The following is a 13,415-nucleotide window of genomic DNA, read 5'->3' as shown; positions in this document are numbered from 1 at the left end:
CATATATATACATATATATATATACATATTTATATATGTAATTTTAATTAACATAATAAAATAAATTAAAACTTACCCTCTTAATATATCAGTAAAAATCCTTGCGCACGACTCGGTTGAAAGTCCTTACACACGTCAAAGAGCTCCTATTTCTTTGCACATGATCTGGCTTGTTCTCTGCTACATACAAGCCTCTTAGCTTTCCACGTCATTGCCCTCTTCCCTTTCTTCTTCTTTGGCTCGATCACCCGAGAAAGAGCGTCACTGCGTGCGTAAGAAGCTTTTCTCGCACTTACCTCCTTTACTTGACAGTGACGTCGCTTCCTCTTCTCTGCTCGACAAGGACGTCATCTACCTTAAACTAAGGCTCAACGACCAGCACAAACTTGTACGGAGCTTCCTCTCGTGGCTTTGACGCCTTCCCTTGCATGCGACGAAACCTCCGTGTCAACTCCGACAACTTCTTCCACCTCTCATCATTTCCAAGTCTTTATGAAAGGTGGTTTTGTTCCTTCTTATAAGGCTGAAACGCTTGTTCAACTCCCTCTCTTTCATCTTCCCAGTGTTCATTTACAAAAATATCGAAGAGAAAAATACGCTCGGTTACAAGGAATTCCATTATCCTCCTGCCAAACTCCTAAAGATTGAGTTATGCCTGAGAACGCCTAAATTGGTTGAACCAGATTATTAGTTGGTATTACCCAAGCTAACCAAGGCATGTCAGCATGAGGAAAAGCTCCATCCACTATTGCCATTGGCTAGGGGCCATTGAGTGTTCACGTTGACACTACACAAGCGATGAGTGTATCAAAAGACTCTTTGGTTGCTAGCATTCCTCTTTTCCACTAAATTTTATGAAATAAAAAACTCCAAATTATTTTGATCTCAACACTCCACCTCTAAAGAGTAATTTCTCTTTAATTGTTACTCTACACAGGAGAGAATTTTTTAACAAATTTTGCAAACATTGGCGTATATTCCTGCCATACCTAGAGAAGGAAGGGGTGAGGCTCAAACATTTTCTCATCGATCCACTGCACAAAACTTAGATTTATCACTGGCACTGCAATAACGATGTTGTCACCAACAACAGGGTATTTTGGAGCATTGTTTATTTATAAAAGATGGTGCCTGCATTGGCCGTAATCTACAGGTCAGGCAAGCTTAGCTTTAGGTAGACAGACCCAGTAGCACGACCCGTCCAATCCAAGTTTACATAAATTTTGATGAGTTATTACTGCTATCTCTTATGTCAGTCTCATATAAGTACCAAGTACACAATCTAATTTGGCTAAATTATCCAGCTTCAAGTTTATAAATAGACAGCAAATTCAGTTCAATTAGAAGTTTCCTACAGTTTTTAAAGCTCCAGAGAAAGCTTTTAATATACTAAGTAATAATGTGTTACCGCATATTGCTAATAATGGTGTTGCTCACTGACAAAGTGTCAATGCCTCTTGGCACTTACTAATGATGTTTTATCACTCATTGCTGATGCATGGTGTTGCTTACTATGAGGTGCTACCCCTCATACCAAACCTGATGTGATCAACTAACATGTTATTGCGTGCCGCAAAGTCAGTTCAATTACAAGTTTCTCTTCTAGATAAGCTCTTCCGGGTAATGCCAATGGTTTTACTTTTTTCAATTCAATAACCTTATCTTATTAAAGGCACGTACCTGAAATTCAAAGATATGGCGAGCATGAAACTCTCATATTCTCTCATTTTGTAGGGATTTTTTTCTGGCACGTAACCCTTATCCTATAGACAGATCTGCCCACAGCTTGTTCCCTATTACTTGGAAACAAAGTTACATGAATATGTCTTGGGTTTTAATCATAGAATCATTTCCATGGCTCAGATATTCAAATACCACGAGATTTATTATTCAAAAAATGCGACAAAGTACAGTGGAATCTTAGAAGAAAGTAGCGGACAATATAAAGCACCAGCAAGGCATTAGTAAAATGTCGACAATTTTGGAAACATGAAGAACACATACCTGCAGTTTCCAGCATTTATAGAATCACAAAAGGTCCAGAAATCTTGATTTTGAGGATTTCTTGGATCCTTGTCCATGCCAACCCAAAAATATAAAGCATCGCCATGTTTTTGCCCCTCAATGGACTCCAAGAGTGCTTTCTCAGCCTTCTTAGACAATGATTCCTATAATTATCAAAGAACATGTTTATGTCTGAAGTTGCACTCGCATATCAATTCAAAATTTCCATGTCACGGGTTCTTAAGAATAGGGCAACCCTAAATAATGAGATTTATAAATAAAACACATTTTCTGCACTAATTTATTTGAAAAGAAAGACTACATTTAAGAAAAACAATATAAAAGAAGCAATGATGAATAAAGGAAATCTAGATGTTCAAGGGGCCTCAACAAACGGCATGCTAATTGTAGTACAAGGGCAACTATTACTTGGCCCTTTTCGGGTGTTGTAGAGAAAAAGGAAACACCTGAAGCAAGGTGCAGCGTAGTGCATGTTGACAAGTTTTTCATGAAGATTGGATTGAGATTAAGGTTTTGAAAAAAGTTAAAAAAAAAAAAAGATCTTCCAGGAATTATTGCTTCTCAAAGCTAATATTTTAAAAGTATTAAAGTTCATTTTTAGCATTTATAATTCATCAAACATGATATTAAAAAGCAACATTTAACTGTGAGACGTAAATATGGCAAGTAAATGTCTGCTCATTATATTGAGAAAGCTGGAATTTCATATGCTATGTCCCAGTGTTATGTGAATAGTACATAAGAAATGTAAAGATAAAACCCATTTGTGAGTTGAGATAAAGAACTAGCATGAGCAAAATAACTATTTCTACCTAGCCACCAATCATCATAAGATTAATTAACTCTTCGTCATTCATAATACTTGTCCCTCAAAACTGTACTCACTAAATAATAGATGCCCTATGACTTGAAAGTACTATGATTTTGAAGAACACAACAAACTTTCAAAAGATGCCAGGGGAGATTGCACATTGATTACAATTAAATTTGCTTGATAATTATGGGGTTTAATGGTAAAAAATAAAAAAAAATTACAGAAGTAGAATTAAAATGAGATATTTAACTTAGCATGCTAAAATGTACTTATTATTTACCTTCTTAGCTCCAACTCTCCATGACTGAAATCCGATCCAGGCATTCTTGTGTACTCGGTCTATGCGATTGGCTAAAGCAAAAAGAGCTCCAAATTCACCGAGCATATCACGGTAATATGAATTACCAAGAAGAGTTAGTCTGGAAGAGGCATCTATGTCATAGGCTCCAGGTCTCAGCCCTTTGGATGACTAACATTTAGCAACAGAGAAAACCAAACTCAGCTAAAAACAAGAGATGGATCTTTCAACCAGGACACACTAATAGCAGGATAATAAAGTCTACATGCAATGCAAAGTGATTTGCAATTTCTTCTCTTATTTTGAAGCCAATTTAGCAACAGAGAAAACCAAACTCAGCTAAAAACAGGAGATGGCTCTTTCAACCAGGACACACTAATAGCAGGATTATAAAGTCTACATGCAATGCAAATTGATTTGCAATTTCATCTCTTATTTTGAAGCCAGAGCAAGAAAATTAGATAACAAAAAAAACAGAAGAAAAAAAATAAAATCAGGGATAAATGATTTGAACGCTCTAACTTCATAAACAAAATAGTGAAAAATTAACTGCTCAAACATTCAGCATGTTTTTCATATTTAACTTGAGTAAAGCCATGCATTAACATCTTTTGATCTAACAGAACTAGCAACACAGTAGATGGCGCGGGGCTTAAGCCCTGGCTGAACCAGCCAGCGGTTCAAAGGGAAGCTTCGGCCCGGCAGGAGGCTGAACTGGCCTCTTTCTCCCACTCCATTGGGTGGGACACTAGCTCACGTTCTTTCCTTCCCCGGCTCATTTCCATCTCAAGCCTGGAGCCAATCCTCTCCCCTTCTTTCCTAGTTTCCGCCCAAAGGGGAGAGTCTCCCCTTCGTTTATCATCTATTCTATTATATTTTTGTTGTTTGCTTGCTTAGGTAGTTTTTGGCTATGTTCTAATTTCAGATTTCCCATGTGAAGTCTCCTTCCTCCTTGCTGTCATCTCCCATGCAATCCCCTGCTCCATGTCATTCCACAGCCGCATGACCAATCCCCTGCTGCTGTGCTATCCATGCCAACCTGTTGCCCCGCACTTCCTCCTACAGACAGCCTGCTGGCCAACAAGTCATCCTACAGCTAACCCACTCCACCGTTACCCGTCTACTTCACCTCCCACCTTCTGCCTTCATCCTCCTACCGTCGGCCAACCACCCTTTCCCTGCTACAGCAACACCCAGCTCTCCAAACTCTCCCTTAATTGTAGCATAACTACCCCGCCTACACCCTAATTTTGATGTTGTATCGTTATTTTTTTCTGTTTTGCAAATCATGTTGTAACATTTGAATTTCAGTAATAATATATTTCAGTTTCTATTGAGGTTTGGGTTAACTCCGGTATCATTTGAAATTAGGCTAGCCCAACCCTACTCTCATCATAGGATTTCCTAGCATCCGCCCCTACACAAGCCACACCCACTAAAATTTTTTTTCATATTCCTAAACCCTACCCATGCCACCAAGAAGATATATGCCCGAGCCTACTCGTGAATCGATACAGTGATAACTTTGTTGTCTTCAAAGGCTTGTAGAGATTGATGCGATGACTCAAGGGGAGGTTACCCTCGACCAAGATCTGGAAAGTTCGAAGAGAGAAAGAGATGAGGATATGAATCCCTTCCATAGGGAGAATTTCAGCAATGAAGAAGACATGTCACAATGTTTCAAAATCCAGTATCAGAGGAGGCTTAGAGAAGGGTATCGAAATCCCTTCCATACATATGGGAGAGGATATACCATTTGGAGGTAACAAAGACTTCGGCATCAAAGTGGATGTCACAGATTGATGGAGGCATGGATCCATATGATTTCATTTAATTGCTACAAGGAGTTGAAAGAATCTTCAAGTATAAGGATGTGTCGAAAGATAAGATGGTCAAATTTGTTGCTATCAAGTTGAAGAAAAATGTCTCTTTGTAGTGAGAGAACTTACAGAAACAGAGGAAAAAAGAAAACAACGATAAAATTACTAGGTGAGAGAAGATGAAAAAAGCAATGCAGAGGACATACCTCTCACCCCATTACCGTCATGATATATTTCTGAGGCTCCATCATCTATAGCGGAGGAACCTGTCAGCAGAGGGAAGCAATTTGATCAGTTGCAAATGAGGTGCAATTTAGTCAATCTAGAGGAGCATACCATAACCCATTGTCTAGGTAGTCTGAAGGCCACAATTAGCAATATGGTACAACTATAGCCTTAATGATTAGTTGGAGATGTCCAGACCTTAGCATTGAAAGTGGAGAGGCAGTAGAATTAGAGTAGGCAAATACCACCAGCTAGGTAGCCACTCACTCATAGTAGGAGACACCAGCAGAGTAGGCAAATACCACCAGCTAGGTAGCCACTCATAGTAGGAGACACCAGTAAGAGCACACCTCAAGGAGTTGATAAAGCTGATTCAAATAAGGATAGAGACACCCTAATTGAGAGAAAATCTGAGAAGAGTAGCACGCCTATTACAATCTGCCAGAAAATATTTCAAAAGCCACGGATTTGAGCACATTGACTCCAATTGCCCAACAAACTGAGTCATGTACTTTGCCGAGCAGGGCGTCGGTGAGAAGATTAGAAATGAGGAGAAAGCTAAGAAATAAGGTGAGGTGTGTCATTTTCCACCAAATGGAGGAAAAGCACTTGTGGTTCGACGAATTCCATAGATTGGGAATATGAGGAATCCTTGGTAGCTTCACCACAATATCTTCTATACCCGCTGCACGATGAACGAAAAAGTATGCAGTCTCATCATCGATGGAGGGAACAGTAAGAATGTAGCATTGATACAGATAGTAGAAAAGTTGGGTCTTATGACTCAGAGGCACTCTCAACCAAATTCTCTGATGTGGCTAAAGAAAGAGAACATAGTCAACATTGATCGCAGATGTCTAGTGGAGTTTTTGATCGCGAGCCAGCTATAGGATTACTGATCGGAGATGTCTAGTGGAGTTTTTGATCGGGAGCCAGCTATAGGATTATGTGTAGTGCGATATTGTCCCTATGGATGTTGCTTTTATTGGTGGCAGTTTGACAGGAAGACTCACCACAACGGATTCAAGAGCACATTCCTTCAACATGGATGGGAGGCACATCATCCTACTCCATTCGACGGAGCTCGAGATCACATGAGCCCTTTCCAGCAGAGCAGCATCGGTGAGATCAGTTTTGGTGATGACAGGAGATGAGAGGATTGAGATATCAGCTCCAGATACGGGACAGGTATGACAGAATAAGTCATGGCATGACATTTGTCGCCTTGGTCATTCTAATTTCAATTATATTGCAAAATTAATCCTCATTTATCGATCAATAAAAACCTAATACTTATCAATGTGAGATTTTTCAACTTGCCAAACATATTATAAATGTTAATCACACGATCAAGTACAAACCCACACATATTTTTACTATCATTCATGTTGATATTTGGTAATCTTCAATTGTAAGAACCCTCGGTGGTACTAAATGGTTTGTCTCATTCATTGACGATCACGCTAGAACCACTTTGAAATTCCTAATGGAGAAATCTAAAACAACTCAAATCTTCTAAACCTTCCATGACATGGTTCAAACTCAATTCAAATAAAAATTTTAGATTCTTAAATTGATAATACCAAAAAAAGAAAAATTCAAATCCATCATTGGATCTTACCTTTCAAAAAATAAAATCATCTTTATGAGTTCATGTATTAATATGCCACAACAAAATGAGATAGTTGCGATAAGAACATACATTTTTTTAAAGTATCTCGCTCAATTAAGATTTCTCATCATGTTCAAAAATATTTTTTGGGGGAAGCAGTACTTACTACAACATACTTTATCAATCAACAATCTAGTCGAGTACAAAATTTCAAAACATCACTTCATATCTTGATAGATAAATATCACCACACCGGAACTCTCTCTTTTATTGTACAATTAAAATTTTTTTTAGTGTGTATCTTTTGTTCACATCTATTCCCCAAACCACACAAAATTTGACCCTAAATCCATCAATTATATTTTCCTTTAGTATGCATGTCTCAAACAAAAAAAGCTATAAATACCACTCACCTATTAACATAATACACTACAACTCCATGGATATCACATTTTTTTTAAAATCAATTAAAATCAATCATACAATCCAAAATATAATGCTCAGGGAGAGAGTGCAAAAGAACATCAATTTTGGGATACGCTTAATAACACCTACATTGCCTCACAACCTACCCCTTCTATCTCCCAAACACCACTACGTGAAAATATCCTACTTGAGGATGTCCCAACAACCCAATCCGAAGTTCATAACAAAGAACTTTGTGTATAAACAAGGAAGAAAAAATTCTTGAGCAGGTGGAAGACAACTTGCAAAAACATAATCGTCGAAGCCGTGCAAGCAATCGAGTCCATACTCACCTAAAATTTCGGGCGAATCTAGAAATCAAGAGTTATCTCCTCTCTCCTTTGGTGCAAATGACAAGAAAATGTGTACTAAATCTAATCTTCAGGAGTATGTAGCTTATGGAAAGCTATCCACTGCATATAAAATTTTAATATATAAATTTGATAGTGTGCAAATTCTTAAATTCATTTATGAAGCTCTTAGAAATTCAGAATAGAGGAAAGCAATAGAAGAAAAAAATTCAAGCACTAAAGTATGACACATGGATTATTACAAAACTTTCTCAGGCTAAAAAGCTAGTTGGATGCAAATGCGTATTCAACATCAAGTACAGAGCTGATTGTGGTATTGAGAGATTCAAAAATACAACGGTTACAATATGTTTCACTCAAGCTTATGGGATTGACTATCAAGAGAGCTTTGCACTAGTTGTCAAACTAAACATTATTAGAGTTCTCTCAGTAACAGTTAACAAAGAGTAGGGACTGCATCAGCTTGGCATTAAAAATGTCTTCTTGAATGGTGATCCTAAAGACGTGTACACGGAGATAGCGCCAAGACTTGCGAAGGATTCTAACAAATACCTAGTATGCAAACTCAAGAAGTCTCTCTATGGTCATAAGCAATCATCAGGGGAATGGTTTGAAAGATTTGCTAAAATTATGAGATCTAAAGGATAGTCTCAATGTCAGGCTGATCACACATTATTCACAAAACACGCTTAAGGAGATAAGATTATTGAACTGATAGTATATGTGGATGATATGATTCTTATTAGTGATGATGACAGAGAAATTCTTAAAATCAAAATAGTGTTTATCGCTGAATTTAAAATCAACTTGAACTGATAGTATATGTGGATGATATGATTCTTACTAGTGATGATGACAGAGAAATTCTTAAAATCAAGATAGTGTTTATCGCTGAATTTAAAATCAACAACCTAGGAACCATGAGATATTTCCTAAGAATGGGGGTAGCAAGGTCCAAGAAGAGCGTTGCTATATCATAGAGGAAAGCAACCAAGATTTGCTAGAGAAAACACATGATTGGGCGCAAACCTGTTGATACTCCAATGGATCCCAACAAAAAAATTAATATGGGATAAAAAAAATATGTTGAAAATAGAAGATATCAAAGACTGGTAGAAAAACTCATTTACCTATCACATTCTAAGGCATATATTACATGCTGTCAGTATTGTAAGCCAACATATGAATAATATAAATGAAGAGTATTTAAAGATGGTGTATAGGATCCTAAGGTTTCTCAATCAGACTCTTGTTTATGGATTAATTTTTAAGAAAACAAGAAATGGAGAGATAGATGTCAACATTGATGCAGTTAGGCTAGGGAACTCGTTAACAAAAGGTCCACCATATGTTATTGCTCTTATGTATAGAGAAATATAGTCACCCAAAAAAGTAAAATGCAAGTTGTTTTCTCTAAAGGTGGTACAGAATTAGAGCATAGGGAACTTGCACTTGCCTTTGGAATCTGTGAAGGAATCTAGATTCAGAAATTATTGAGGGAATTGAGATGTACCTCTAATAGGCCTATAAATTATTTTTAACAGTAAAGCAGCTATAAGTACTGCCAAAAAATTTTGTGCATCATGACAGGAACAAAGATATTGAAATTGATAGACACTATCTCTAAAAAAATTCATGGTGGAATTATACAACTAAGCTATATCCCAACACACCAACAAGTTGATGTATTAACCAACGCTCTTCCTTTAAGCAACTTCTAAGAGTGTAATACTAAGATTGTTCTCTACAACATCTACGACCGAGCTTAGTAGGTGAGTGGAAATCTAGGGGGACGGCCTCCTTTCCATGGTGGCCCTGCCAGGCAACCAAGGAGTGCTAGATGGATTAATTAAAAATAATTTGAAAAACTCATTGATTAGTTTTTATTCTCTTCCTGTTTATGTTAATTTCAGAACTATTCCCTTTCTATGTTTAGGTTAGATATATTTGGCAAGATTGTAAATTAGAAGAGACCAGTTTCCCTATAAATGTAGCCTTACGGCTGAGGATTGGTAATGACAATTAAGTGAGTATTCCCTCTCACGCATTTTTTTCCTTCACTTAGTAAATAATTTAGGTACAAAGAATACATTTTAGAGTGTAATATATTTGTTTACAACAATATCTTCTTGAAAAGTTATGCAGGTCAAGGATCCACCAACCATGATAATTTAAATGAAATAAATATATGAATGGAGTTGATCATATAAGCCATAGCACATAAAACAATGGTTTAAAAGCTAAAAAGGGATATTTTTGAGACTTCAAAGATAGTAGAAGAGCAAGTAATATTCTGAACATGGAACATGACTATATAATAATTTAAAATATATAATGCTTATAGAAAATCATAAAGCACATAAAATACGAATAAATCTCAATTAAATATCTTCATGGGTGCATCTTCAAATTGCTATTTATAATAGACCATTGGTTAGCTTTCTTCTTAGATCGGACCCCAATGTTAGTGTTTTGCCCCCTCCATTGGTGTTTCACATTAATATACTTAAATGTTTTTAACACATCATGTTTGAGTTGAAGAGCTGTCTGATGTTCCGTGCATGACTTTAAAATTAATAGGATTCTATTATGGATTTTTATTGTATGCACGAATGTTTTACAATTGGATACATACAATTTTATTTTGAGTTCAATAAAGTCCTTTTCTATCCACGTGTGTATACGTTATGCAGATTCGGCTTCAAATTTTTAATCTATTTACAATAATGTCATAATTTTTATCCACATATGAATGCAATTTAGTGAGGTTGACTTCACAGGAATCATTTTTCATCTTATAAGAAAGGTACTCCCTTAGCTCATTTTACTATTTCAATTTTCATTTAGTCCAGAGGCCTTGAGAGCCCTGAATAGTAAGAGGGTTATCTTTATGTTTATAGCAAATTATTAAATTTTCTACAAATTTCCTATAAGTCCATTTATGTTCAATACCCTTGTTTTGTTTGAATATTCATTTCATTGTTATTTTATAATTTAGTATTCTTTCATTTTCAATTTAGTAACTTTTATGTTCATAAGTCACATGTGTTTTGGTTTTTTCAAGTTCATTTAATCTAAATGTTGATAAGATTCCAATATCTACCCCGCAAAATGGCCATTTATATAAGTATTTAGCCTTTCCATCAAGCTTTAAAAAACAAGTATAGTCAATGTCTAAGCAATTGTGAACAGGGGAGTCATTAAACCCATTATTTTAAAAAAACATGCACAAAATTTTATCACCCTCTACGCAAAACACAAAATTATCTTGTTGCGTTAGACTAATGTGGGTGTCCTAATTTTGTATTGATATCCAGCCTTATTGGAATAAAATAAATCGATACTTAAATTTTTCTGGCCTTTTTTCTACATTTCTATCTTTGCTCGCGAGGCAATTTTATTGAAAAAGATCCGAGACAACAAGTTTGTGAGGATTAAAGAATATGCTTCTCTCTCCTTTTATTCATCTCTTTTTTTATAATCTCTCTTTCTATTCTTGAATACCTTTTTCTCCTTTCTTACTTTCTTGTATTGCTCTCTGTTTTTTTTCTTTTTTTTAATATATATATATATATATATATAGCGGAAAAGCCACAGCTTGAGCAGAATAGCACAACACTTTCAAACAAATAGATATTTTTCTTCAAATTAAAAACCATTGCATTACCAAACTACATTCTTTCCCAAACCAGCAACACCAGAACCAGAACTCAAATTACGTACAAAGCCACCTATCCAAAACCTAAGCCGCCGCCTTCTTGGGAGATTTGGCTGCCTTAGTAGGCTCCTTCGCCTCCTTCGTCGCAGTTTTCTTTGGCAACCAATATTTGATTAGATATATATATATATATTATGAAAAGCCCAAAGGCTGATTTTATTGAAATAGAAAAGATACATAAATGTTGTATGAGAGAACCCAATAGCGACATCCTACCCATACAATACCAAGTACAGTAATGCCCCAACAAAAAGATACAGATAGACTCAAAAAAAAAAAAATAAAAAATGTAAATAGCTAGGGACGAGCCAGTTTAGTCCTGCCTCTTCCTCTAGTTTTAGGAGCGGAGCTAGATATAAAATTTTGAAGTGTCGTGTCATTGTCAGGAGTAACCAAAGTATCGTCCATTAAGTTTTCAAGTTGGAGTGTACCCCCAGTCTTCTTCTTCCACCGAGAAATATAAGTATGTCATTCTTCATCTGAAGACTGGCTTATGTGATCGTCGGTCTGATTAGATATTAGAACCGCAGTAGAAGGAAAGGCAGTCGTTGCCACAGCGATAGGTTTCAGTGTATGTGAAGTTTGAATTGTCACCTCCGCACCTAATGTTTCCTGATAAGGAGCTGCAGGGTTATACTGATTTTCGGTCCGAACATTATCCTTTATAATATGGTCAGGGGAAGGGTTCTCAGGGGCTGGGGCTGACACCAACTCATGTCTTGTGGTGATTCCCTCCTTAGGTTGGCTATCACGTGGGTGCATTAACAGCATGAAGGAGCTGCAGGGTTATACTGATTTTCGGTCCGAACATTATCCTTTATAATATGGTCAGGAGAAGGGTTCTCAGGGGCTGACACCAACTCATGTCTTGTGGTGATTCCCTCCTTAGGTTGGCTATCACGTGGGTGCATTAACAGCATGATCCTGCTTTTAACTATTGGTTCTCAACTGTGGGTGCAATTTGAAACATTTATCTTGCGGGTGTTCAAACATCTTGCAGTGTTTGCAGTAGTAAGGTCTTTGTTTCATAATGGTTTTTGCCAAACTGTTTTTAACTATTGGTTCTCAACTGTGGGTGCAATCTGAAACATTTCTCTTGCGGGTGTTCAAACATCTTGCAGTGTTTGTAGTAGTAAGGTCTTTGTTTCATAATGGTTTTTTGCCAAAAATCATTGTGAGCAGAGTCAAACCAGACTTCTTCTACATCTGGTAGTGTAATATCTCTTTCAATCAAAATTCTTGCAATATAGAGCCATGAGAAAGGAATTGTAGATATGTCTACCTGCAAAGGTTTTCCAAGGATAGTCTCAATTGCATATAAGATAAGTAGATCAAATAATTGAAGCTTGAGTTCATGTAATGAGAACCAGATAGGTGCAATTGGGAGTTCTTGACTGTGATCAAAATTAGGATCCATTTGAGCAATTTCATATTATTGCCCTCGATTGTGATAAATTTCTTTGAGAAAATCCTTTTGTAATATTTTTCTATGTTTAGCTGTATCATAACATGTATTCCGTCGAAAAGGCCCACCTGTCAAGCCCTAACTTGTTTGAAATTTTCAAAAACCTTCTTGATAATCTCCATCTTAGGGCAACCTGATTGAAACTTTTTCGATTGTGATAAATTTCTTTGAGAAAATCCTTTTGCAATATTTTTCTATGTTTAGCTGTATCATAGCATGTATTCCGTCGAAAAGGCCAACCTGTCAAGCCCCAACTTGTTTGAAATTTTCAAAAACCTTCCTGATAATCTCCATCTTAGGGCGACCTGATTGAAACTTTCCAACTAGTGTAAATCTGTATTTTCCTGCACGACTTGAAATTTCAGCGTCAGAGAAAAATATTGCTGGTTTGACTGCCTTTTTCTCTACCTTTTTTATGAGATTGCAATATTCATAATCCTGCAACAGAATCATGATACATCTGCAGGAACATCGGACTATCCGCAAGGTGGAAAGGGAAGCTGCGTTTATATAGATATATGTGTGTGATTATATGTGTGTGTGTGTGTAGATAGATAGATAGAGAGAGAGAGAGAGGATAGAAGAATGGTTAAAGAAAAAAGGAGAGTGATAGTGGAGAGGAGAAGAAAGACAGCATCGAAGAAAACTATAGTTGAAAGAGT

General features: G+C 36.6%; 1 protein-coding gene across 1 annotated transcript in view; it reads right to left on the bottom strand.

Annotated features, from left to right (window-relative positions):
• LOC110020175 overlaps nt 1–13,415 on the bottom strand; it is a 31,222-nt gene that overhangs the window by 7,208 nt on the left and 10,599 nt on the right. The window contains exons 9-10 of the mRNA XM_020718181.1: nt 3,120–3,308; nt 2,005–2,168 (exon numbers count right to left, since the gene is read on the bottom strand). Coding sequence (XP_020573840.1) covers nt 2,005–2,168; nt 3,120–3,308 — 353 coding nt within the window. The remainder of the gene's footprint in view (nt 1–2,004; nt 2,169–3,119; nt 3,309–13,415) is intronic.

The sequence above is a fragment of the Phalaenopsis equestris genome, unplaced genomic scaffold (assembly GCF_001263595.1).
Source record: "Phalaenopsis equestris unplaced genomic scaffold, ASM126359v1 Scaffold000094, whole genome shotgun sequence".
Taxonomy (NCBI): Eukaryota; Viridiplantae; Streptophyta; class Magnoliopsida; order Asparagales; family Orchidaceae; genus Phalaenopsis; species Phalaenopsis equestris.
The sequence above is the reverse complement of the archived record's forward strand: the minus strand, read 5'-3'. Positions and strand labels throughout refer to the sequence as shown.